We start from the raw sequence: 27,973 nt of genomic DNA on the forward strand, positions 1-27,973 counted from the left end.
AGAAATTGATCCTGAACCAGTGTGACCAAATATCCTCCTTTTCAAGACATGTCCTACATTTCATCTTTCAGTCTATAGTGAATTTCAAAATGTACTCCATTTTGAACATGGCTAAGAAGCCCATTGAGTAACACCACATTTGCTGTTCCCCTTGGAGAAATGCATCTATTTGCAAGCCTATCCTAAATGCAAATGGGAAGATAAGATGGATGCTTCTAAAGTTCTTTTTTCCTAGGAGCAGCAGCAGACAAGATTTGCACCAGAAGCTCAGAGTGCATTTGTTTCTTGGAGAGAAACAAACATACAGTGGGTTCTTGTTATCCAGGATCCCCCGTGAATAATAAAGTCCTTGAATGCTCAAGTCACATTAAATATAATGGCAACGCAAAATGGAAAATATATAAAATGGAAAAATCAAGCTTTGCTATTTGGAATGTATACTTTCATTGAATCCATTGATAAGGAGGACCAACTGTATTAGGTGGTGGGCTGCTAGAAGACACAATGCAAATGTTGAAAGGGCTTTCCCCCTTAATTTCAGTGCAATGGACAAATTAAAGGAATAATTGAAAAGCAGATTCAGTCAGGGGTTTGTTGCTAGTAAAGTACAATTTTAAGCATTTGTCTTGCTGAATGTTCTATAAGTACAGTGGGCCCTTGGTATCCACTGGGGTTTGGTTCAAGGACCCCAGCGTGGATACCAAAATCCATGGATGCTCAAGTCCTATTAAATACAATGGCATAATAAAATGGTGTTCCTTATATCAAACAGAAAAATCAAGGTTTGCTTTTTCAAATTTATATATATTTAAAATATTTTCAAGATGTGGATGCTTGAATCTGTGGATAAAAAATCCTTGGATATGGAGGGCCAACCATATCACACCAGCCAACGAGGCATTTTAACGAAGATAAATTCATCTGAAAAATAAGGTTGACTACATAAGAAAATACAGAATATGCAATATGTCTATAAATAAACCATATAAAATGAAATAATATTTGTATTAATGTTTTTAGATTTTATTTTCTGATGTTCTTAATTTTTTCTTGAAATTCCTGCATTTTGTGGTGCCTTGTCTTCCTTTGCGGTTATGGCATCTGGTCACCCTGACCTCATTATTTCCTCTAGTTGTTTATTATATCCTCCATGTTAATATGCATCAGTGACAGTCAGACCGTCAAAACCTGCAAGGATTCCCTTTGAGACTCAAAAGTAGTTAAACTTTGTGTGATTTGCTTTCTGTGGGTCACCAACCGGAAACTAGTTGAATCATGACTGGGCAAGTGGCTATTACCACACTTTTCCACACTTAGGATGCAATTTTTGAGGGGGCGTGACCAGAGTCCCTGATTGGATTGTATCCTTTCCTAGCCTGCTTGTGATTGGTGGATCCTGCCACACCTGCTTTGATTTTTCTGCCATCCTCAGTGCAAGCTCTTGCACTCCAGGGCTGTACTTGCTGCACACTTGACCTCAGGGGTTGCTTCCTACTGATCAGGACTCAAGAAACAAGGTGTGTTGCCTGGAATCTGTAGGATGAGAGGAGGGAGAGGAGATGCAGTTTCACCTGGTGGCTTTGGCAATTTGCAGTGCAATTTACTTTATGGATATTCTACAATCATTTCATTTCCAACTATTAGATACTATGAATGACTGGATGGAAATCTGTCTAGTTTCTGAGATCTAAACCAAATACTTGTGTAGTTCGTGCAGAAAATCAAAAGAAGTTTAGATTAAATTGTTGCGATATAATTACATTTGAAGGATCAGTATGCAAAGGGATTTTGTAGAACCAGTGAGACTAACTGAAAGAAAGAAGCTGGTAGTATGAGCTTCTGTAGACTTGAATTTACTTTCTCAGATGTCTGAAAGATGTCTAAAAGAATCCTTGGTTGAGTCTGATTTTATTGGGGTTTCCCTCCAGTGGGATGAAATTATCTGGTATTTGCAACTGAGCCTCCCAAATAGAGAAATGACAGATCAGTTATCTTGTATCTCTAAGTATATATATTATATTATGAAGTCATGCTAAATTGCAAGTGGGTGGATGTTTAGAGCTATGCTTAGGGTGAGAAGGTACAGAGATCTGAAAGTTTCCAAGATGAGGTCAAAGACTGGAATGCACTTTCTATTTATCCAGCTTGTTGCTCTCATGTAAATAAAACTAATGGCTGCATTCTTTCTCCCCCAATGGTTTTTTTTGAGATGCAGGACTCATTTATTACTGTATGAATGCCACACATCTCCATTTACCTAATCTTTATTTTCAGACTTAAAAATAAGAAAATTCAAAAAGAAATTCACCTTACAAACTTCATGTTTAATCTTTTAATATGAAGAACACAATCATTTGTGGACTTTTTTCTACCTGTTTGAGGCAACATGTGTGAACAAATGAGGGGGTAAAACTTGTTAAAATTTGAGTTGCTAGTGAAATGTGTTCACATGGCTGGGGAGATCTGGGTGGAGAATTCTTATGTGCAAAATAGGAAGATCAAGGAGAAGGCAAGATCAGAATCCTCCTCTTTGTTATGTAACTGGTGTGTCCAGGAGAGGGTCTCTTTTTATATATGGAAGACCATTGGTAATGTGGTCCCTCGTCTGCAGTCTGATGTGGAACAGTTTTATCACCCCTGCTGCTGTTGGTACAAACCAACATTTTCTGGCCATTACACAGGGCCTACTTGGCTGCATCTACACTGCAGAATTAATGCAGTTTGACACCACTTTAACTGCCATGGCTCAGTGCTATGGAATTTTGGGGTCTGTAGTTTTGTGAGAGATTTGGTCTTCTCTGTCAGAGAGCTCTGGTGCCACAAGAAACTACAGATCCTAGGAGCCATGACAGGTAAAGTGGTGTCAAACTACATTAATTCTGCTGTGTGGCAGCAGCCCTTGTAAAGCTTAAACAGTTCTTAGTTGTGTCGTCAGCAGGTGTCATGCATAAATGTAGAGGAGAAAACATGCTAGGTGGCTGGAGAACAGGCAGGTTCACTCTGCTGGATTATCCAGTTCTGATGTTTCCCCAGGTTTTATATTTCTTCCCCATCTGTAGTCATGTTCCTTAGTTTGCCTAAATTAGATTCCCTTACCAGGAGGCTATGCATAACAACAGATGTGTCAAAGTACAGTTCCCACCATGTCCTAGGTGGAAGATTGTGGGCACTGTAATCCTATATGTCTGGACATTGTGTAGGGCTGGTCTTTGTCTCAGATAGTGCTGCTGAAGAAAGTGAGAAATGCTAAAGATTGTTTGGATTGCATGGAAGCAGGTGAGTGAAAGAGAAGAAAGAAAAATGGTTTGCATGTAGCTAGGAGGAAGTGACAAATGGATATACTGGTTGCCCTATGAGATGAGAAATTGAATTCAGTGAGAGATGGGAAAGCCATGCTGATTCTGATCATTTTCCTAAGGGGAAGAGATTTATGCTGCTGCTACAAATAAAAGGGGAGGAGTGCATCACCAAGCAAAGGGTAGGGTCTCCCCCCCCCCCCATTCCCAGAATTCATGGAAAAGAAAACCGCCAGCTGAGTTTGGAGGCTTTGAGATGAGCAGTTCCAAACTGATAATGTGATGCAGGTGTAACCTTAAGTATGCGTGAATTCTGGTGAAAGAAGGAAGAACTAAAGGTTCTGGAACACTTTGCATGTGTGCAGTATACACGTCTTAAATTTCCATCCAACTTTCTCAGATTCATGTCTTGGCTTGGAAAATTTTAAGCATATGAATCTGTGTAGTGTTCAGATTTGCAAAGGAAGATATTTTATTTGTCAATAAGATCTTCCTGTTCTCAATTTGAAATACAACTGTCTTATGTTCTTCTTCTAAAGAATTCCAAATTGTCATGTCACTGATTTTTTTCTGTCTTTCTCTAACATACTTACAACTTACATATTTACATACTATCAACTTGTATACATGACTCTCCATCCCATCATGTTGGGCCACATTGGAAAGTTACTGCAAATGATCCCTTCCCATCAGGTTTGGCTCAAAGTGTTTTGGAGCTTGTACCGCCTTCAGGTCAGCTGTCCATTGATGGCTACTCCCTGAATTCCATAGGCATTTCTTAGGAGTATTTAGAATTGGTTTGCCATTTCCTTCCCATGGGACCTGGTATTCCTTGGTGGTCTCTCCTCTAAGTACTAACCAGGGCTGAGCCTGCTTAGCTTCCAAGATGAGACTGGATTTTGTGCCTTTACGGAATTTTGGCCTGTTTTGCTGTTTAAAGCAAGCAAAACAATGCACCCCAGGACTGGACCGCTAGATGGTTCTTGCTTCAGCAGTGGAGATTGAATAGTATTACCCTTCCCAGATGAAAGAGAGCAGGTTAGTTTAAGAGTGCAAAACAGAATTGTTTGACACAAACACACACCTCTGTCTTCCAAAGCAGGGAAGTAGCGGGCTTAGGAGGGATGGTTAGTGCTTTCATATAGCATCTGCCACCTGAGGCAGTTGTCTCACTCTGCCAGCCTTGTTGTGCTCCTCAATATTATTTCTGAACATCTGCTAGGACTAAAAAAGCCTAGAGTGTAAAAATCAAAATGCAAAAGGCAAAACTGATTCCTGGATTTTCTTCAAGAAAACCAACAAAGAAAATTTTAACCTAAGCACATTGCATCTAATGTGCGTAGAGCTGTTGTTTACATATCTTGTCTTCACCTGCATGTGTTTTTTTGTCCCTTGAGGATATCTGGTGGGGAGGAAACACATCCTTGCTTTTTGCTGTACCAGAGAAGGGATCTGTGCAGTCTTCCAGAAGTGGTTCAACTGTAAGTTCCAGCAGTTCTAATCATCTTAATCAATTTTGAGAACTGCAGTCCAACAACATCTGTACAGCTACAGAGTTCATTCCCCAGGGCTGGATCCTGGCAATAATATTATCCAATCCAGTCTATAAAAGGGTACATTTAAACATTATACAGAAATAAATTCAGTTTTGCCCCCAAGTTAAATGTTCACCAGAGAACAGAAGCAATTGAGCTCCCTGCTAAGTGTGCCAGTGTGACTCACATTCTACATTATAAGGTGTATATTTAGAGAACCTTAGCTATACACCTTTTCTTCTGATTTTACTGGAATTTTTAAAAAGTGACAATACAGAATTATTTTAAAAAGTAAAAAGGGGGGGAGAAGGGTGAAAAGGGGAAGATGGAGCAGTGCAAAGGATAAGAGCATAGATGAAGTATATACATGTAGAGATTCCCTTATGTATAAATAAATAAATACACTTAAAAATAGTGTAGAACAGCTGATGGTTTTGAGAGACTGCTTTTGCCCCTCCATCTCCAGATCAGATAGGGAATAAGGTAAGGAAAGACATGTTCAGATTTAGAATTGTTTTTTAAACTTTTGTTTCCTAAAGCAGCAGCATAATTTAAATGCTGCATTTCAGAACAGAGATATTCATTCCTTATGAGTCAGAGTGAAAGATCTCAACAACAGAGACTGACTAGCTCATGTGAAATCACTGTTTATCACACCCCATTTAATAGACCAGCACCCACATTCTGTACTTAAGTTTTAATTAGAGGCGGGCCGAGTCAATATACCCACATGGAAATTAGTAACCACACCTATCATGCTGATACTTAAATAGCAAATATGCAGAGTATCCCAAGTGAATGACATTTCTTTTCGGTGGCCTGATGTGAAACAGTCCCCATTCTCCTCACCGCACCTTTTTTGTTCTTTCCATATTGGGGATCATTAGTTGCTACAGGCATCTGTTGCTCACTACCTTGTATCGATTATTACAACTGTCAACCCTATGCAGTTCCTCTTGGGTTGTTCCCCTGGCATGATTCAATTCTTTCATCATAACTTTTGCAATCTCCTCATCTATCTGCTGATGCAGTGGCTTGTTGTTCATAGGGCACTTGGTTTCTGTTGGCATTTGCTTCTTGTGCATCTCAAGTGCAGTGCTGGGATTTCTTGAGGAAATCGGCAACAATCTGCTTGGCTAATGGCTTTGGAAGCTGAACATGTAGAGGAGATGGTGGTGATGGTAAGGGCCAGGAGTGAGTCCCCAATACTTTTCTGTACTTTTCTGTCAGGAATAGTTAACATATGTTCTATAGATCAGTGATTCCCAAACTCTGGTCTTCTAGATGTTTGGGACTTCAGCTCCCAGAATCCCGACCATTAGCCAAAATGGCTGAGGCTTCTGGAAACCAAAGTCAAATCACCTGAAGGATCAGAATTTGGAAATTACTGCTCTAGATTTTCTTGAACCATTCACTTCCATTAGCTCATACCATTGGCTGTGCTGGCTAAAGCTGATAGGATTTCCTTGTTCAATATTATATTCAAAACATAATATTAGAAAATGTATGGGTTTGTGGACCTCTTGCAATCAAATCTGATTGACTTCTCTCGATTGACTTGCACATGATATGTCTGGATGCCATTTGACATTCTACTTCGTTATTCCAAATGAAATTCACAACAGTGTCTCCAATGTCTGCTAAGTGCAAAAAAAAGGATTACTTTGTGTTTTCATAGCACCCATTTGTATTTGAATCCCACTTCACATCAGAATGCTCCCTGCCTCTTGAAAGGATAATGGTAGAACTGTGCTCTAAAATTGCACCTGGCATGAAGCAACCAGCACATCCTATGTAAGTTTTATTAAAGAACACTCCCCAAACAAATAAGTCAGGGTTATTGGCAGTTTCCACTGACTCAGCACATGCTGGGCTTGTTGAATGGCAATTACTATGTGAGCCCAATTAAAATAACATCCAAAATCCACAAAACAGCAATACCTTTATGGGGCCAACCAAAATGCACAACATACATTTATATTGTATACATGTATATGCATGTAACATGTATATTGTGCATTTTGGTTGGCTTCATAAAAGTATCATTGTTTTGTGGATTTTGGGTGTTATTGTACTTTGCTATATAACTTAACACAGCTATCTCTGGATATGTTATGTGAGCCCAAAGTATTGAATGGTTGTTTCAGAAAAATTATGTGGCTAGGGGCCCATGGGGAATCTGTAAAATTGCATCTGAAATATATCAGAATATGGAACAAAGTGGATTCCCTTTGTTTTCTAAAGCACACCTGATAGATAGGGAATGTTCTTGTTGTTCTTGACAGTGGGTCAAAGCAGATTGGCAGCTCCAGCCCCAATTGCCCCCTGATCAGCCCTGATGAAGGGTGCTTCCCTGTGCTACCAATCAAAAGGAATGATCCCTCTTCTCCACAATTCCCTCTTTAAAGGTGGGAAGGGTGAGAGAAATGACAGAAGCAGCAATGGAAAACAGAGGATTCACAAACACAAATTTCTATGAAAGATGCATGATAAATAAAGCCTCATCTGGATGCATTTTTCACCCTTGTAATTATGGTATCTTTTAAAAGAAATGAATATGCCCTAGGTAGAATGAGTTCTGAATTAAACAAACCAATGCAGGATCTAGGTTGATGCAAATCATGATAAAATTGTAGAGAGGGAAAGAGAGAGAGAGAGAGAGAGAGAGAGAGAGAGCGCATCACATGTGATGTTGAGTTGCTGTCTAAGAATTTCTGGCAGTTTACTAGTTGTTTTATTGCTGAGATGATGCAAACATACACTTACATACCAGTCATAATTTTTCTAACATTGATTCATACAGTACATGATGTCGTACTTATATACCCTGGAAAATATCCTGCTTGGCAATCTCTGAATCCTTCATGGGAGAAAAACAAACAAATAAACAAACAAACACCAAGTGTAAAATTGCCTCCTTATCTCCTGAAGATGCCCTTAGCATTCAACCTAAATTGGCATACTCTATTTTTATCTATTGCTAGTGTTCCTTTCCTTGGTGGCTCTTCCGGCTGTAATAAAATGTTATGTTCTTACTTTTAACTTTTTTATTTCAATATAAAATGCTCATTTGTTTAAATAGACAGAAAATGTTGCAGTACAAAAGATATTACCCACGATGACATTTTACTGTTTGTTGTTGTATGTCTTGAAATCAAGTCTGACTTATGGCAACTCGAAGGCAAACCTATCATGTGGTATTCCTGGCAAGATTTGTTTAGAAAAGAGTCTTTGCCTTGCCTGATTGAGAGAGTATAACGTGCCCAAGGTCACCCAACTGGTTTCTTTGGCCTAGCAGGGATTCGAATTATGGACTTCCAGGGTCATCGTCCAATACGCAAGCCACTACATCACACTGGGTCTGCAGGGAATTGATCTATGTTTCTTAGCATTGTCATTATATCATTTCTCAGGTAACAGATACAAAGATTTGGATGATAAAAATCCAAAATGATGCTTTTTAGATCAAGAATAGCTGTTAGTGGACCTTACACAGGAAGAAGGAGACAGAGAGGTGATCTTTGCAATTTGTCTGTCACTCAATATCTTTCCTGTAGTTCTTGTAATGCTGATCTGGAGGATCAGGGAAGCATGAGCGTCTTGCAGGGAGTTGCAATGGTGAATATGGAGGACCACCTTCTTACCTCATTTTCCCAGCATTGAACCTCCAGTGGATCCCAGTGCTGTTGGTCAATGGAAGGAATCCTTCTTCTCATGGAACATCCCATCTAGATCCAACCTATTGGACCTTAGTACAACACCAATATCACTCATGTTTCACTCTATCACCTCTGAACCTTCCTCTAACAGCCAACATAGGAAATAATGTGGGTTATTGTCATTGGAGCATGGACAAAGGGAGAGAGTGAGCTCAAGCCCACCTGATCAGGCAAAATTTGACCACTGAGAACCCTTTATGAAATCAGAATCAGAAGTGTAATAAATGATAATTATTTCACTACTGCTTTCATGGTACTCAGATTGTTACAAGCTTCAGCTGTCATTATGATCATGACAATTGTTTTAATGCAACATATTCTGTGTTTTCCTTCTTTTGTAAAAACATAACTTTCAAGTACTGGTAGTCAAAATTAATAACAGCCTGTGTATCAATGGTGACTCGTCACACACACACTCCACCTTAAAAACAGTTCTGAGGGCCTTGCTCTGGAGTCAATATGTCTTAAGATCATTTTCACACATATGACTAAAAGGCAGCAGTGAATCCCTTGCCTGTGAATTGTGCCACAAATTAATGTCATTATCATTCGACAGAATCTGGAAGAGAAAGCAAATGCCTGTTGTGGTCCTTGTTAGTCATCCTATAGTCCAGTTTCAGGGCAAAACTCTTTGAATGCATAAAACGTTCCTCAGGTACCACCTTAGATCAAGACAGTTAAGCCTGACAGGCATGTGGAATAGGTTTTGTATGTAGGTAAATGGCCCCAAGGATGGTGGAGAAGCACAGGTTTTAATTACCATCACTGTATAATTTGAATAGCCATCCTGTGCTGTAAGTGGCACAAACTAACAAAGGCCTACGGAGTTTGCAACCCTCCTGAACAGGAGCAGAAGGTCTTTTTCGTCTGTCTGTGGCTCAGGCACATGCTTTCACATTGTTCCTTGAAGCAATGTGAAAGTCAATTATGTTTTTCTAGGCATACTAGTATACTAGTATATGGAGCAGTTCTAATCCATGTCCAAGCTTTATCTGTAATTCAGGCTTTCTATAGTTTTTAGGTAAGCTTCAAAATCTTATATATATCTATACAGAGTGGACAGCAATGGAAGGGTCTGATGGAAAGTCTCAGTTTACATAACTACATACGTAGACATGTTCTTTGCTTTTTCATGGATCCTGCATTGGAATTGTACAGGTGCCTCTCCAGGCCTTTATGTCTTCTCAACTCAACAAACTAAATATGGACAATATGATGGTGTGCATATGTGTGTGTAGTAGTAATGGTGTGATCTCATACTGTGGGCAAAACGGATGGTTACTATCTGTATTTTAGCTTTTCTGTTCACTACAACAACAATAGTTTGGTCACTAAAATGTCATTCAGCTCTCCTCTCATTTTTTATGTTTCCCCTCAGGATGGAGAGATATCACTTCTTTGCGTTTTTGCTGTGTGGGGTCTTCAGATCAGAAGTCCTCAGCATTCCATACACAAATTTTTCAATAGATTGTGAAACTATGGTGACGGACCACCCACTTGAACCACAGCAATCTGAATCTCCCTATCACGTTTCCTTCATTTCAGAGCAATATGATCCAGGAAATGAAATAAAAGGTACAATACATATATAGCCATACCTTCTCTGCTTAGCTAATCGTAGTTCTTCCTCCTTCTTCTTCAACTCAACTTACTGGCAAGAAACAGTAGGTTAAGGTAACGCATGTTAGCATATGAACTTGTGGTACCGAAGTAGAGCGAGGTTCAGATCCAGACAGAAGAATGTTTAGTGGAGTTTTATTTGTGCTGGTGGATGACGGTAGGAAAGGAACCTTTGTGATTTCTTCATCCCCTTGCAAGCTTCTGTTCATAATGAAAAACAGTGTGAGGACTGCAGAATCCTCTAGAGCACCATGAGAAGCCTTGGGAATGGAAAGGAGGAAATCAACAAAGATCCCAGGGAGCCTCTGGTGGGCCTGGAGCCTTCCATGAACAGAAGGAGCACTTTGGTTCACTAAATGGCCAATTAGTATCCAGCCTTGAAATCTGAATCCATATCAAGCCTCTTTTGTTTTATTTCTTTTATAGAGAAAATAGGTATTATGTTTTACATGTTTTATTTTCATGGTGCTTGGATCCAGGGATAAAAACTATACTTATTTTGTTCTCATATGTAACAAAAAATATCATCAAAAGTTTTCTCCCTAGTGGGGAATATTAGGGGCTTTTTTTTCTCATTGCCAATTACGTTGTGCTTTGGTATCTTTTTGTGAAAAAATCATTCACGAAAAAATGTTGGCAGAATTGCACAAAAGCTTTGGTTTTTGGCAGAAAACCACATTTTATGAACCAAAAGAGAGATAATTTTCTGTACAAGAATGTTATTTGCATTTAAAACCCAATTTTTCCACACATGGCTTTGGTGAGTGAAAAAGGATTTTTTTTGGAGGGGGGATCAAAACATGAGTATCTCATATGTCAAGAATATTTGTGAGTGTTTCCTTTACATCCGTATTTGTATCCATGCTGCAAGCAACAGATATGCAGTGGTATACTAAGAGTCCCCCCCTCCCTGTACAGCCCATCATTGGGATTTTTGCCAGCATAGATTCCTGAGCAGGTAGATGTGCATGATATCCCATATTTCAAGACCATAAAATACATGGGCTAATCCCATATTTTCATACTTAGGATGCTTAAAATAAATCTGTTCTGCTGGTCAGTTATGTGTCCACTGTGGTGCCACCCGCTGTGGGGGGCAGGGGTCCAGGGCAGGGACAGGGGTGCCAACGATGTGCAGAAGTGCATGCTTAGCATTCTTCTTTGCCCTGCCCCTGTTCTCCTTAATAGGGGAACAAGGCCGCAGCAAGGACATGCGGCAGGTGGGCACACTCAGCTCTCTTCCTTGCCATGGCCCCATTCTCCTCATGAGAGAACAAGGCTGCAGTAAGGAGGTGCAGTGGGGTGCCAACAAGGTGCCAGCCCTCTTCTGTAGTATCACCCGGTGTGGGCCACACACCCAGCACCCACCTAGTGACACCACTGCTGCTGCTCATGATTAAAAGCCATTGTTTATCTCTTCCACTTGTTCCTGTAATCAATTCCTCTTGTGAGATAAAGAAACTATGGAAAAAACACATGAGAGCTGCAAATGGAAGGGAGAAAATGGTGTAGACCAGTCTGTGGTGTCACCTCAGTGCAGTAACTCATGTTTGTTACTGCTCAGAGCCGCCAGGCCAAGGATCCCTCAGGAGTAGATTGGGCCACTATGGAAGAGACAGGCGATGGTCTACTTGACATCAATGGCTACAGGACCATGAGACCTGAACGGATTGTCTGTGTCTTGGAATGTTCTGCTCTATCCACCTTTCTCACAAGTTTTTAAGGGGTCCAAGTGCCATTTGGCAACAGAGGAGACCTCCAGGAGTTCACTGTGGAGTGCCAATAGTGTCTCACCTGGCCTCCTTGCTGCCTCTGGGCGGATGCACCTGGTATTTCCCAGGACCTTTGGTCTTGGGGAGTCCTGGTCTGCCTGTAGAGGGTGTTCTACCTACAGTGGAACACTCCACACTGGAAGGCAGACACCCCTCTCTGAAGTGTCACCTGGTGCTTCTCAAGCTATGTCATTCAGGGTTTTTGTTATTGTTGTGTGCCTGCAAGTAATTTTTGACTTGTGGGAACCCAATGAAGCCTATCATAATGTTTTCTTGGCAGGTTTCTTCAGAGAGGGCTTGCCATTGCCATTGTCTGAGGCTGAGAGAGTATAATGTGCCCAAGATCACCGGGTAGTTTTCCATGGTCAAGCCTGGTTTTGAACCCTGGTCTCCTAGTGTCGTAGTCCAATGCCCAAAACATTACACCATTCTGACCCTCATTCAGGGTACCAGCATTTTTTCTCCCAGTGTGCCTAGCATAATATTTGTGCCCACTGCCTACAATTGTATCTTTGGCCTGTTACAGACTGCCAAAATAAAGCTGCTTCGGGTCTCTTTGGAGGTATGCTATTTAAATGATGCATGGGTCCTAAGAGTCCGGAGGTCGCGCCAAAGCCACACTCCATTCCTAAGCACTGGAGTGCAGCTTTGTTGCAGCTTCCGGATTCTTAGGATGCATGCATCATTTAAACAACATATCTCCAAAGAGACCCGAAGCAGCTTTATTTTGGCAGTCTGTAAAAGGACTTTGTTTTGTAGAAGCCAGTGACACAGGTCCCAGCACTCGTCCATGAACTACCACTTTGAATAGCATTGGTCTAAACTTCCACAAATGAGGCAGTGCAATTGTGTTCACTGTGCAGTGAGTATAGAAGGACCACAAGAAGCACTCTGAAAATATAGATTTAGTCATGGCTGCTTTAAAAATGCCCCTTTTATGGAAATTTTAGAGGGCGGTCCAGAATATGAAGGAATACTCAGTGTCCAGCACTAATGAAACATAGTGCATCCATTAAACAAAACTGACAGTTTTCATAATGTCTGTTTCTCCAGTGAGCATAGAAGGACGACCAGATGCTGGATTCAAATGGTTTATGCTGCAGGCCCGAGACATCGATAGAAACATCCCTATTGGGACATTTCGAATCACAGATCCAAAGACAAATACTTTTGATTGCTACAACATGTCGGTATGTTTGTTCATTATTTAACATGGTTGAAGTTGTTAAAGTCTGAGGCTGAGAGAAAATGACTTGCCCTAGGCCACCCAGTAGGTTCTCATGGCCGAGTTGGGATTTGAACCCTACTCTCCAGAGTTGTAGTCCTACACTCAAACCTACATCACACTGGCTCTTTGTATCAAGTAATTTCTCAGGATACCTATCAGAACAGATTTGAGGGGAAAGAGCTTTTCATAGAATTACATAATGATAGTTTTTGAAGGTGTCCTGAGGGTCATTTAATATAAGCCTCTGCCAGTGTAGGAATCCACAGCTCAAGCAATCTGACCAATGGCTATCCAATCACTGCTTTAAAATCACCAAGGTAGTCTATTTTACTGTCAAACAGCTCTTACTGTTAGAAAGTTCTTCATCTTTAGCCATAGTCACTTTCTTGTAATTTGATTCTGTTGATCATGTCCTACCTTCCAGAGCAATAGAAAACAACCTTACTCCATCTTTTATGTGGCAACCATTCAGATATTAAGGGTGGGCCCTTTCTCAAATTGAAAGGGTTTATCTCTACTTTGCCTTGTTTAGCACAGAGAAGCACTTGACATCATTCTAGTCAAAGAATAAATATATTTCAAGGCAAAAGAATCAAAGCAATATCCCAAGCTTTTACAGAAAATACAACTTGAATGTCCTTTACACAGAACTAGTGGTGGAGAAAACTTTTTCAGGTAGTACATCAAGTAGATACAGGAGGTTTCTGCAGTGCTTTTTGGTGTCCTGTTTTCCTTGTATTATCATTTCATGGAATAGAAGCTGATTCTACAGTGTAGCTTGTATTTAAAGAAGCAAACTGAGTAAATGTTATCATGTACACCGCTTTAATTTTTCAGAATTCCACATTAATTCACATGGACTCAGAGGAGAAGCACAATGTCACGTCTATTTGGGTTGCACCTGATGCTAGAAGGGTTCAGTTCATGTAAGTAAATACTAAAATGGTTTCATTTAGATTTTTATTTTTTGTTTTTGGCCTGTTACAGACTGCCAAAATAAAGCTGCTTTGGGTCTCTTTGGAGGTATGCTGTTTAAATGATGCATGGGTCCTAAGAACCCAGAAGCTGCACCAAAGCTGCACTCCAGTGCTTAGGAATGGAGTGTGGCTTTGGCGTGACCTCCGGACTCTTAGGACCCATGCATCATTTAAATAGCATATCTCCAAAGAGACCCGAAGCAGCTTTATTTTGGCAGTCTGTAACAGGCCTCTGTTTTATTTTTCATTCTGAAATGTCTGTGATTTCTAAAAATATTGCTTTAGTCAGGCATCTTAATGCACATTACTATATTTCAGGCAATAAGAACTTTGGTTTTCTGTAGGACTATGATATGGTGATCTTCTTACTTTATTGGTGTGATTTATTATTTGTTTAATATGCTGCTTTGTGTAATCAGCTCTCTTTTTTATGGAGGCCTCTGACAGTACAATGGAAGTACAGTTCTGTAAGGTTTGGTAGTCCTAGTCCAATCTTGGGATGACTAAGAAGTTTGTTGCGTTTACATTTTTGTTTGCAGGTATTTCTTTTTCCTCCTCTTGAGACTAGCAGTGGGATGGAATGCATACAAATGTACATGTGTTCATTCACAAGCTTAGATCAATTTCTGTGAGGAACAGGTGTGCACAAAGCCATGTATGTATTTGAAAAATGTACATGACAAGAAAACATACTTGTGCAGTCTATTCAAATTCAAATTCATACAGTTGTGCTTTAGATGATGAAAAATGTGTGCATTAGAAGACTGCATACCAAAAAAACCCATGGATTTTCAAAAATAACACAAATGCCTAAGAAGGTTGGTCCTGGATCCATTAACTTCAAAGACTAGAGACTTTGACAGATCTTAAAGAGAAGAAAGAGGAGAATGGAAAAATATAACCAGATATAGAGAGGTTTCCTTGGACATTTTGAACTGGATTAATATCAAGATCTAGTAATGATGCCAGGATGATAGATGACAAAAATATTAGAAAGGGGGAGTGGGTAAAAAGGAAGGACAATTTAGATTCATGGCTACTGTTATAATATCACTGAGAGTACATACAGCATTTTGGTTACACTCTCCAGTCCCTGCCCAAGTAATCAGTGGTGGCTGAAGAACCCTAGGTCACTGGACCAGTAAATCTGCTTCAAAATCTGCCAACAACAATTGTTCAAGTGTTAGTCTAACCTTAAAGGAACTGTCCAATGTGCTGAACCCTACCCCCAAATAGGTTCTTCAGCACCTCGGACAGCCCCAGACAAAACCCCAGATTCAGTGCCTCACAAGATATTGGAACCTCCAGCTGTCACTGCCAGTAATACAAAAGAGGAACCAAATAAGCCTGTATCAGCCTTGACACCTCACTAGGGAAACATTATAATGTAAAATAGGACCTATTAACAATTCGAAGAGGGACACGGTGGCTCAGTGGTTAAAAGGCTGACTCTGATTATTGCAAGATGGGCAGGTCAACAATTCGAGATCCAAGAGCCACATGATGGAGTCAACTCCTATCACTAGTCCCACCTTCTGCCAACCTAGCATTTTGAAAACATGTAAAAGTGCTAGTAGATAAATAGGTACCACTTTGGTGAGAAGGTAACAGTGTTCTGTGCAGCCATGATGGCCACATGATCACAGAGTGTTCTTTAACAAGGCTGGCTCTGCATCTTAGTAACAGAGATGAGCACTGTTCCCTATAGTCAGACATGACTTGATAACCTTGTCAAAGGATAAACATTTACCTTTACTTTTATTAACAATTCCACTCTCTTTCCAGAGCAACCGTTTTTCAAGACCCTGAAACATACTGGCTTGTTATTCCCAGAATAGTCCTCTTTCCTAGAGAGGCCAATGAGACAGCAATAGTTTCTGAAATTGCTGATGCGCCCAAACAAAATAACACATCATCAAGAAGTAGGAAGAAGGTTTGTTGAAATGTCTTGGTCATCATATTTTATATATTACTAGGAAAAGTGATATATTTCATGGGTTGGAATAGACCATATTTTGATGAACTGAAGCCTGTTTATGCCAGCCAGATTGGCAAAGGAGTTTTCAAGGTTTGGTTAGTTTTGCTTTATCTTGTTTCTTGGGGGTATCACTCTAGATAAATTGTATATATTAAAAACATTTTCACCTTATTATCAAATATAACCATCAAAACATTGATGTGTATGAACGTTAAGCAGGGGCATGAAAAAGGCCCATGCTTAAAGAAGCACAACTACAAAATTAGAACCTGTGTGGTTCCTGGGGCCATCCATAAAATTTTGTCAGGTATTGAGGAGGTTGAAATATGACAACAATACTGATGCCATATATGGATGACACTGTTACCAGGATTTGGGGGGGGGGGGGTCATTCATGAGCCAAATACCCAGAGAACCAACATGGTATTGGCAGTCTATCCAGTCTAGTGAGATCACAAAAGATCAGCAGCTTGCAACTTCCCAAACATTTAACTTGCTTATTATGAATGCAATTATTTTGTTGAGGCAAAATTTAAATCAACAATTTATGTCTACCTCCATGTCCTCAGGTTTAATGAACCAGTGTAATTGTAACATCTGCACTTGTAGAAATGGTGGCTTGATTGACACATGAAATCCTCATTCACAAGGGCTTTCTTGCATCCCGACTGCATGCAATTAGTTTACATGATGAAAGATAAACAAAGTGAGCTAAATCTATGGAGACTGTCGCACCGCCAATTCCCACTGGGATAAATGTGGGTTGTAATCATAACAATAAAATCTCAAACTATCAAATCCCATTCTTAGAAAGCTGTGGGAGAAGCCCAGATTGGGTATGGGCTACCTACTGCCCAGCCACGGGGCTGTCTGATAAGATCTGTCTGTTACAGTTACAACCCATGACTATCCTGGCGGGAAATTGGTGGTGCGATAATCTCCCATGTCAATATGATTCAGCCTAAATTAAGCTGTAGCTGAAGCCCTTTGGATAAACCTTTCCTGTTTCTTTTCCATTATAGTCTTCAAGCATTACTGTAAGAATAAACTGTGAACAGGTAAGAATACTTTGATACCATTTTGCTATTTATACCTTATTAACACAACTTTTGAATTAACACCATCATCTATGTGGCAAGTGCACTTAGCTTTGAACTTTGGTTCTTGTACTACAGATTAGGGCTCCTTTCCTCTGGCAGACGTAGTCTTGAATTATCTCAGGCCTCTGGTCTAAGTTTCTTTTAGGATATTGGCACATTTGTCTACTTCTTTCTTGATGCATTTTGGAGAAGTAGAAGGAACCACTTCTCCAAAATGTATCAAGCTCCCTGCTTCCATACAGTTTTGTAATGTGGGCCAAGAATTTAGAAACTTTACTTTTTTGGACTGAAACTCCCAGAATCCTCTAATCTCCCCATGATAGTGAGATTTGCTATCTTCTAATATGACAATAGCATATACATCTCATTCTGACAAAGATGCAACAATTCTACTCCAAATATGCTGAAGAATGGTGAGAAACAGGAAGCACAAGGCATCTGGGCTTTGTTTCCCACTCCATTTATATCTTCAAATCTATGAAACTTTGTGGAGAATTTGGACTGCTCATATTCTACTGATACTTCACTTGCAATTGTACTGCATGTTGTTCCTTAAAAACCAATGGCCTTGTTTTACTTTCAGGGTGGCAGTGGATCTTATGCAAGCAGCAGTGAATGTGCCAAGGTAAGCACTCTTTTCTCCTCAAAAAACATATTGCACAAGTGGCAACAACAGCATATTTGCTGTAGATAAATTCCTTCATCTCTTTTCTATATCATTTATTTTCTTCTGGACTTCTGTTCACCCACACAACATATACTAGATTACTCTTAAAAATTATAATTGTTCTTGTTGTTGTGATCATCAACTCCATCTACTGGATTGCATACAGACTTAGCCATGCTTAGAGTGTATGAAGCAGTGAAATCAATAGGACGAGTTAGCTCATCATCCTGAAGATTTAAATCACCTATTCTTTCCTATAGAACTGATAGGTTTCACTCCGATACTCATCCAACTGGAAGTAAGCGCCACTGAATTCAGAGAGACTTACCTCTGAGTAGATATGCCTAGCATTACACTCTGAATTTACCTGTCTTACACTCTGCATTAACCTGTCTGCAATTCCCATCTCATCTATTTCTTATTGCACAATCTCCCTTGGAAAATCATTTTATTATGAATATAAAAGGATATGAAAGAAAAACTCTTAAATGCTCTTTTTGTCTCTAGATTTTGCCAGTCCACCCAATCTTCAAGTCGCTAGGTAGATTTACTATGTAGATTAGGGGGTGGGTGAATTCTGGGGGGAGGTAGGGGCCAAGTTCCTACCCTTACCACCAGCCACAAACACAAACGAATGGGTGTCTACTGGTTTTGCTTGCTGGGGTTTATGGGAGGTGCTAGGCGGACTACTGGAAAGGTTTTTGTTGTGATGAATATTGCAAAATTGGTGGACTGGAGGAATTTTCTGTAGATTATTAAAAATTAAATGCCGGGTTAGCTTAGAGATACAGAGTAGCATAATAAAAGCGTGAGATAAGTGAGCTACCTTACGTTGTTCGATCAGGGAGAAAGAAAAATATGCATATTAATGCTGTATTTTAAGAAGAGACACGATATACATATTAAAGCATTGACTATGCTATTGCTTTGTGTGTACCTTTTGATGTGCAAATTGTTTCATTTTGTTCTTCTCACAGAGTTCAACATTTTCCTCCCAGAGTGGTAGCAACCAACCCCAGGTAAAATTAGCTACTAGTTTAGTATCCCATTTAATTTAACTTTCATAAAAGGCACAATGATCAAAAACATGGGAATTACCCAAGGTTATACTGATTTCTCTGACTTGTGTTCCTTGGTGACTCCTTTTTGTGGCAATTATTATAGTTCTGTGTAAAGTAAATATGCACATACTGTAGAAATAAAATATTCACATATATATATTCCAGTGGTTACTAATTTCTATATCTTAGGACAATGTCATATTAGAATATTTGTGGGACTCATGAGAAGGACCCCACCTTTAATGGTCAAGCCATTTCCTCTGTGAGATTTTATGTCAGAAACTTGTTGGTGCCCAACACTAGCAATTGTACTTTGTTCAGAGCCACACAACAAAGTGCTAAGCAAAGACAGATGAAATTTGCTGGCTCTAAGCAAACTATTTCTCCAGTGCCTCCTTTGCTTCATGACTACTGCCCTTGTGGCAATAGCTGGTATAGAAGCAGGATTCTGGCCTTAGTGTGACATTGAGTTCTTTCAATCTGGTCTAAAGAAGCACAAATTATCACACTATAGGTCACAGGGTTTTGCTGGGTTTTGCTGATTGTTGTCACCTCCATGTCCATTCACTCTTTTCTTATTTGGACCTGTTTGTAGCTATTTGTAATGAATTCTTGGATCTGCACTAGGGCTCTTGCAAAGATTTTAAAAAAAAAGAACCAGGGACATGGCAAATGTTTTTATTTGCCATTTTTTAAGTTAAAATTGCAGTGCTCTAGTACAAAAGTGCCATTTTACTTATTCACTAATTCTACTGATGCACTACAGCTCTTAGAGGGGGAAATTAAAAGAAAGGAGAAGAAAAGGTGATTATTTTTGTTCCAATGTATCTCAGTGTTAAAAAGAAACTCATTTGAAGGTGAGAACAAAATGTTACAGCTCATGCTGGAAATTTCCATGACATCAGTAAGATAGCTTGGGTATTTTTAAAAACTCTGAGATCTACAACTGGAACCTCACCACTTATGCCCTGCAGGATCCCATTATTGCTAACATGATGTGACATCTCCTTGTTATTAAAAGCCCTAATGGACTACTTCTGTTGGAATAGCCCATGTATGAATAAAGATATGAAAATATCTCAGCCCTAATGTTGTTGCAGTCCTCTGAATCCTACTTGCTTTTTCTTCCCATTCTTGTTTCATGATGTTCATTTTATGCATTTTTCCTAGTGTTGTTTTTGTATGCCTTCAAGTCATTTTTAACTTATGATGACTATAAGGCGATCCTATCATAGGGCTTTCTTGGCAAGCTTCTTCAGATGGTGTTTACCATTGCCATCCTCTGAGGCTGAGAGAGTGTAACTTGCACAAGGTTTTATGCTTGAGCAGGGACTTGTGGAGTTTTATGCTTGAGACTTATGCAGTCCTGGGCCAATGCTCAAATCATTTATGCACATTACTTAATATATGTATTTTCTCTAACAAATAATGTATGGCGTGTTACAGACCGCCTAAAAGCGGCGGTCTGCCGGCGCTGCTGGTTGCTCCGCGAGGGAGCCGCAGCAGCCAAACCGCGCGGCTCCCGCGCAGAGCAAAAAAGAAGCCCCAAAATGGCGCTACTTCCCGCAGTGCGGTTATGACGCCGTGAGGCGCCAATGGTGCACTCGCGATGTCATAAGTGCCACGCGATGTGCGGACGCTATGCATCCGGCACATAATAATGGCGGCACCTGTGTGTATAGGGCGCCGCCATTATTACGCCCCCGTCATGTTCTAGAGGTGAGGCCGGTGTGGACGCTAGGTCCCCGGCCAACCCCTAGCACGTGATGGGGGCGCCTCAAGAGCCCGTCTGTAACGGACCTATGTTTCTCTATATTTTCCACTGAACCCTTTTGTTACCACTGCTTTATGAAAACTTGAAGGCATACAAAAACAACACTAGGAAATGTCCTGCAAGCCTCATAGGTGTACAGACTTTCAAGGCACGATGTGTTTCTTCTCACTATGAGTGTGAAAAGGCTATGTTAGGCAAGTTTATCAAATCCAATGAAATTAATTTCTATCCCTTGTTTGTGAAGCAGTCATTGCGGACAGTAGGATGGTGGAAGGCATAATGAGAAATATATAAACTCATCCTGTCCTTTCAGCAAAGTCATCATTCAAATCATTAGTTTCACTCTCCCTTTACACAAAATAATCAATATTAAATTTATTTGCCGATTGTACATGTTGCTCCCAAGGACAGCAACAGTTATTCTCAAGTAAGCCTTTCCTCTCCAAAATAGATAGACTGCAATGAGAGCTGCTAGTGCTACACATTGCAGGCTTCTTTGGTAGTCTGTTAAATAAAGCAGTTTACAAAGAAATAATCTGTATTTTCTGTCTTCCAGGGTGGCGTAGTGTACCAAGGAGGGGTTAAAAAGACTGGATGCATTGGTGTAAGCATACATTTCTTCATCTTCTTTTAGGCTCTTCTCCCTATGCAACAGTTGTTTTTAAAACAGAATGCTAAGGTTGGGTTTGGGTGTATGTGTTACTTTAACAAGTGTAGACTTCATAAAGCACATTGAGTGGAGTTTCCAGTTCTGTAGAACTGTCTCTCCTTTGAGCAGGCAACTTCCTGCCTTCAAATGCTTTCGATCATTGTTGCTATAATCCATATAGCTATGCCATAACTTGTCTTTTACAACAAAAGAAAAGAAAATTACCCAATTCTTTATTTATTTTTATATAGAGTGGAACATCTGGTGTTTACAGCAAGTATGGCTGCTATGATGTAAGTATTCTCAGTTTTATTTTGGTTTTTTCCTTAAGAGGTTGGTTGCAGGGTGGTGGCATTATATTGAGTTTAACAGCCCCATACTTGGTAATTAGCTATGGTACATTCATATATCTTACAAGCATGCTACTGTTAGTAACTAACTGATGTAAAAGAGAATTGGAAACAGTATAGCAGAACAGAGCTAAAGGATCATCTAAAGATCAAGACATATTGGGTTGGATTCTCAGAACTCTGAGCAGAACAAATAGAAGATTTGCTGTAGTTTTGATGGTTTGTGATTTAAAAGGTAAAACTGCCAACCTTCCAATCATTGAAATTGGCATTTTAACCACTAAGGCAGATTTAACTAATGTATAAATGTGAGAAACATGTGGCAATATTCTCTACACTGCATTTTCAGTATGAATTGTTTTTTGGGTTTTCTTTCTTTCTTTCTTTCTTTCTTTCTTTCTTTCTTGCATCATCCTAGAACAAGGTTTCTCACCCAGATCACCCTGTAAAAGGTCACCTGGGGGTTCTGTGAGAGATTATGTCTGGAAAAAACGTTTTCAATGCAGGGGTTTTCTAAGACTTTAATATTTTGAAATCAGTGTTGAACAAACACTGTTTGAGTGATCTCAAACTTGGTCTCAAACTCAAACAAATTCCGAGCCTCCAGAAGTAATGGGATTACTGGTTCTCTCCAACCCCAACCATCACATCCAATGGTTGGCGGTGATATAGTTCCCAAACGTTTGGACGCCAACAGGCTCCCAACCCCTGGTTGGGGCCAAAGTTACATAATTTTATTATCTTCAAAATGTCCCTTAATAAATTTAACTTTCCTGGATTCTTTCCAGCTTTACTTCATCTTACAATTATAAATAGGTTTAATTTCATTAAATAGAAATTTATTGGAATGCATTACTTATATAAAGACATAACCAAGATTTGTTTTATCTGCAGCCGGATGTCAGCTATGGTAGCAGTGGCTCATATGGTCAGGTAAGGTCTTTTAATCATCTGTTACGCAGAATCTTTCCAAACTGATTTTTAAAAATTACCCTCTGTGAAGGAGGGTAGGATTAACTTTAGGGGAGAGAGGAACTGGTGGCGCATTGGTTAAATGCCTGTAGTGCAGCCACTCACTCAAAACCATAAGGTTGCGAGTTCAATACCAGCGAAAGGGCCGAAGCTCGACTTAGGCTTGCATCCTTCCGAGGGCTCTAAAATGAGTACCCAATTAGCTTACACTTTGTAAACCACTTAGGTAGTGCTTAAGTGCACTGATAAGCAGCATAGAAATGTACTTGCTATTGCTATCGCTAACTGTTTCTAATGTTTCTTCCCTTATCACTACTGTACATGTGAATAAAATACAAATATTGTTTTCTTTTCAGTCTGTTTCAACTGTGTCAAATAAAGGAAAGGTATGTATTATTTTTGCCTAAATACCCTAAAGGTACCAGATCCTGTCTGATCTTCGAATCTAAACAAGATCAGCTCTGGTTAGTTCTTGAATGGAAGATTGCCAAGGAAAACCAAGTGCTGTAGTCTCTATTTCAAAGGAAGAAACTGGTAAAACCACCTCTGAGTAGTCCTTGTCTAAGAAAACCCTGTGAATTTCATGAGGTTACCCTAAGACAGCAGGTGACTTGAAGGCATGCACACACCTGTACTACTTCTGAATTAAAACACTGAATTGTCTATACATATGTTCCTTCTTTCAGCATAATTTCTTACAACCAATAGTTCTGTTACTCGTGAACATTAGTCTCCTGCTGACCTGAACAGCAGCTAGTGTTAGAGCTAGTACAACTTCAGTAGGGATAGCCCAAGACACTTTGCCTCCTAAGAGATAACTGGAAATGGTTCCTGGTCTTCTTTTCAGTTGTGTTATATCCAAGGCAAGTAGGCTTAAAACAAAATCCCACAAAAACCTCTCCCAGTCCCTAGTAGAAAATATAAGCACAATAAATTATATAGCTACCAATGTGTTGCCCTGTCTTGATGCCTCAAATCTGCTACTTGAGGCTGGTACCTCATTTTGTCTAGTGGTGGGACCAGCCCTGCATGATGTCATCTTGGGGTTGTCCTGCATCTAAATCCCAAAAGAGATCCAGCCTCAGAAAAAGGCTCCATGTGTGTAACAAATATGGATGCACCATGAGATCTTTCTCCAGGTACCATAGCTAATTATTGTTATGGACAATTAGATGTTTGGGTACAGTCCTGTCTCCTCACTGAGATCAGAGGCAAAATTCCCAGTGGTATGGCACAATTTTACAAGCAAATGGGCCAGTTCAGCACCATTTGTTTGTAAAATATTAATTAGTAAATATATTTAAATTAGATATCTGGAGCTGGGGGAGGGGGATAAAATGTTTGACCATGTTTTCATGTTTGCTTTTTCTGCTCACTGTCTGATGATTTTCCAGATGTCAGTAATTCATGGGAAAATATACATTTTTGGATACTATGATTACTTTCTAGACCGTTTGCTTTTTTTTAGTTGAACACTAAAGCAAATTGCTTTTCTCTGCCTCTTTGCATATGCTCTATACTTTGTCAAGCAAAATGATAAAATATACAGGTAGAGAATAAATTAATAGCATACCAGAAATTCAGTCTTTTGAATTTTAAAAAAATAATTTCTAATAAATGTTTTTATGTATTTTTGGTAGGTCATTGTGTATGCACCAAGCAACCCTTATCCACCAGAAGTAAGTGCTTTCATTTTAAACAAATATTTTAAATGCTGTGCTTTGAGCATAATGTTGTTATGAGAAAATACTTGATATGAGAAAATAAAGTGCTGAATACCTTAATGCAAATTGCCTGTTAAATACATTTGTTGGCTTGTCAAATAGAAATGTTTTTGTTACAAGATATTTTGTAGTTGACTGTCATATTAATAAGCTATTTCTATTTTCTCTACAGCGTAACACATACACATCGGTAAGGATGCTCTCATTTTACTTGTTCTGTCCTAAACCATATCTTAAAACAGGTATCAGGCAACTTGCCACATTCCAAATGTTGCTGGACTGCAATTCCCAGCAACCCCAGCAGCATAGTCAGGTGTGAGGGGAGCTGCAGTTCAGGTGCAACATAAGGATCACAAATTGCCCATCCATATTTCAAACCACACCACAGAAGAGATCTTTGAGACAAGCAATCATTTCTGCAAGTAATCTTCATACCTGGGTAGCTCTGTTACTGTAATGTATTTTGTGATTATATTTTGTTTTGCTACTAAAAGTTTTCCTGAGTAGGGAACAATCCACATGTTTAACTTAGCGTTTTCAGGCAGTTACTCTGACTCAAAGATGTGGTGCATGAATAAGCCTAAGTTATAGATTGCTTTGCAGTTCCCTCACTGTGTATATTCTACTCATAGCTTGGGACAGTAATGTTTTTGGAACACAACTCCCAGATTTCCCCAGTTGGCATGAATATGTCCAAACAACAGCCAGCTGTATAGAGGCAGGCCTCTGGGAGAAAGAATATTACTTTCTCACCAAGTGTGTTCATAAGTGATCATTCATTCATTTACTGGGATCTCATCTTAATAGGGAACTGGTTACCTCTTTTATTTTCTATTCACTGGTTCATAATGGCTAGTAGGGTTTATTCCTAAATAGATTAATACCTGGAACAACAAGTGAGCTGTGCAGCTTCCTTAGGGAAGGGGTCAGAACAGTGGGAGCAGCTGCTGAGAAGTGTTCAATGGGTGAATAATGCAGTTTGACACTGTTTTAACTGCCATAGTTCAATGCGATGAAATTCTGGGATTTGTAGTTTTGTGAGATATTTAGAAACCTCTGGTGCCTCACAAAACTACCAGTCCCAGAATTCAATAGCATAGTGTCAAACTTTCTACAGTGCAGACGCAGCCCATGTCACACCAAACATGCATGTACATTTGGTATTCCTGAAAGAAGGCACTTCTCTAAAGAGCCTGAGACTGCTCTTATAGTTCAGATAGTCTGCACCTGAGTTGTATAGTCTGTTTATATTATAACTTCATTTGTTTTAAGAGAGAACCATATCTCCAATTGGACTTCCCAAACATTATCACAGTATTCATCACAGTATTGATCAACAGTATTGATTGCGTGCAAACAGAATGTTTTCTTATTCCTTTATAGCACCTTGCCAACTCCAAATACAAGCATATTCAGGTAAGCATGCTGTCTCGGCTTTATTGGAAATAAACTTTGAATTGTAGAGTAGGACATCTCAGTGTAAAATTTAAAAGAAAATGAAGAAGGGAATAGGATGAGATGACCTAGCTTATTGTTTAGAATGGTTAGCTTGGAGCATGTTCTCAAAATACTCCACTTCAGGGTGAAAGCAAAGGATTTAAGATGAAGAAACAGAATTATGTGATATCACCCAATAGATATGAATGCTTTTCAGTTTTGTTCTCACAATGCTGTGATTTTATATGCTAGCTATACAAGTTCTTTATTAGCATAGATTTGCACAAATAAACACTGTATGAGAAATAGGCAATCAGCGATTTGGTGGCAACTCTTATTTGATTGTTGAGATACTGTCATCCAGCTCTCTTAAACACACATTGCTCTCTACCCCTGAACAGCCAATTGAAGATAATATATTGTTTGTACAAGTATAAGTGCAGAGATGATCTGGACCAGTGGTGACTGGTCACTCATATGGTGGTGGGTAGTGAATCCACTCCAAATTTAATTCAAATTTTAAAGGAAGTGCCTGAGGTGCTGAACCTATCTGAGGACAGTTTCATTAAAGTTTTAATAATTCTTTAAATCCTTGAATAATTTCAATGGCTCACTGACATGGAGGTTACTAATTGCCAGGGATCAAGATTGTTTAATGTAGAAGAAAATTTATGGGGAGACATTTATTTGAGTTAGTTGGAAGATGTGGAATGAGTGAAAGAATTTAATTACTCTGGTCTCCCTACATGTTTTCATCCCTTTTCTTGTATAGCTATAAATACTTCTTTGAGGGGAAAAGGTCTTTTCTAAAAGATTCAAGATTCTCAGAATGCCAGAATGTATAACTGATTCCAGATATTAGCAAACATCATATACACAGATGCATAGACTACCTTTGCTGTTTGACTGTTGAGATACAATGCATTTTATAAAATCATGTTCATTTGAGTCAGGTGGTAACATATTGCTTGGAATTATTCAGCAACACCAACAAATAACAACAGCAGTCGTTCATATGTGTGGCATGTCAGGTTTCACACTTGGGTCACAGGAGCCTTTTGAAGCAGTGAAAGTAGGAAACAATGCAGAACAAGGGACAATGGTTTTATGAACTGAATATAAATAAGTATAGCAAGTATTTTTTTTTTTAAATCAAAGATTCATGTCCATGGAGATAATTGATTTCTGGTTCTTTTTCAGAGTACTAAATACAGTGAGAAAATTCAGGCCCAGGTATGATTAGATTGTTCTTTTCCACTGCAGGGCCTCTGGGTCCTTTCCCTTAAGCATTTTAAGTATGATGCAAAAAATATTTAGTCATAGTCTGTTATAAAATACATAGAGAAGGGAGTGAGGGCAGAGAGTTATATGTTATCCAAACAACTTGTTTTCATGCCTGTGACAATAATTGTGGCAAATGAAACCATTTGGTAACATCATGACTGACTATGTGATAAAATTTTAGCATTCTATTTGCCCCATGAGTAAGGCCATGTCTATTCACATTGCAGCATGACAACTTTTAACAGCTTTGACTTTTTATTGCAGGGTTCAAGCCCCCAAAGTGGTGTCCGTATTACAATTCAGGTAACTATAGTTTTGTTGCACTAAATCCTCCAATTGACAAAAATGACAGTAATTATTGCCCTGAATGCCTCTTGCTCAAAATAAAATTTTATCTGACTGCAGTTCATTGTTTCATAAGTTAGGAACATAAAAAAACAACCCAATACATTTGTAGAGTGATTTAAGGTGTGTGAGTCCTAGACCTGATCCCATGATGGGATTCCTTTTTATGGATTCACTTTGTGAGAAGTGGTTTAATACAAAAATCAAGCCAGAGTCATGCATAAAGCTGCATGAATTAATTTTCAAGCAATAGAAAAACAAAGATCAGAAACTAGTTCTGTTTATATAACATATAATAATAACATATTATAATATAATAATACAACATTTATTTCAGTTTAAATGATTTTTTAATGCTCTCTGTTTATTCTCCCTGCCTGCCCCCCCATTAGAGTGGACAGCCTGGACAGATCTGCGATAAGGTAAGTGCTGTCTTACCATTGAGTTGGCTACATTTTAATAAAACTGCTGATCAGAATATTGTC

At 39.3% G+C, this 27,973-nt stretch overlaps 1 protein-coding gene across 1 annotated transcript in view; it reads left to right on the plus strand.

The window, feature by feature from the left end:
* Positions 1-1,470: 1,470 nt before the first annotated feature.
* The window catches only part of LOC121929013 (hornerin-like), a 128,563-nt gene continuing 102,060 nt past the window's right edge, over positions 1,471-27,973 (plus strand). The window contains exons 1-18 of the mRNA XM_042464337.1: positions 1,471-1,517; positions 9,929-10,125; positions 12,996-13,132; positions 14,008-14,096; positions 15,933-16,080; positions 17,148-17,183; positions 17,809-17,850; positions 18,870-18,911; positions 21,284-21,331; positions 21,628-21,669; positions 22,621-22,659; positions 23,055-23,084; positions 24,339-24,377; positions 24,595-24,612; positions 25,806-25,838; positions 27,060-27,092; positions 27,408-27,446; positions 27,881-27,910. Coding sequence (XP_042320271.1) covers positions 9,930-10,125; positions 12,996-13,132; positions 14,008-14,096; positions 15,933-16,080; positions 17,148-17,183; positions 17,809-17,850; positions 18,870-18,911; positions 21,284-21,331; positions 21,628-21,669; positions 22,621-22,659; positions 23,055-23,084; positions 24,339-24,377; positions 24,595-24,612; positions 25,806-25,838; positions 27,060-27,092; positions 27,408-27,446; positions 27,881-27,910 — 1,041 coding nt within the window. The 5' untranslated portion in view covers positions 1,471-1,517; position 9,929. The remainder of the gene's footprint in view (positions 1,518-9,928; positions 10,126-12,995; positions 13,133-14,007; positions 14,097-15,932; positions 16,081-17,147; positions 17,184-17,808; positions 17,851-18,869; positions 18,912-21,283; positions 21,332-21,627; positions 21,670-22,620; positions 22,660-23,054; positions 23,085-24,338; positions 24,378-24,594; positions 24,613-25,805; positions 25,839-27,059; positions 27,093-27,407; positions 27,447-27,880; positions 27,911-27,973) is intronic.

This window comes from Sceloporus undulatus, chromosome 4 (genome assembly GCF_019175285.1).
Source record: "Sceloporus undulatus isolate JIND9_A2432 ecotype Alabama chromosome 4, SceUnd_v1.1, whole genome shotgun sequence".
NCBI classification, from domain to species: Eukaryota; Metazoa; Chordata; class Lepidosauria; order Squamata; family Phrynosomatidae; genus Sceloporus; species Sceloporus undulatus.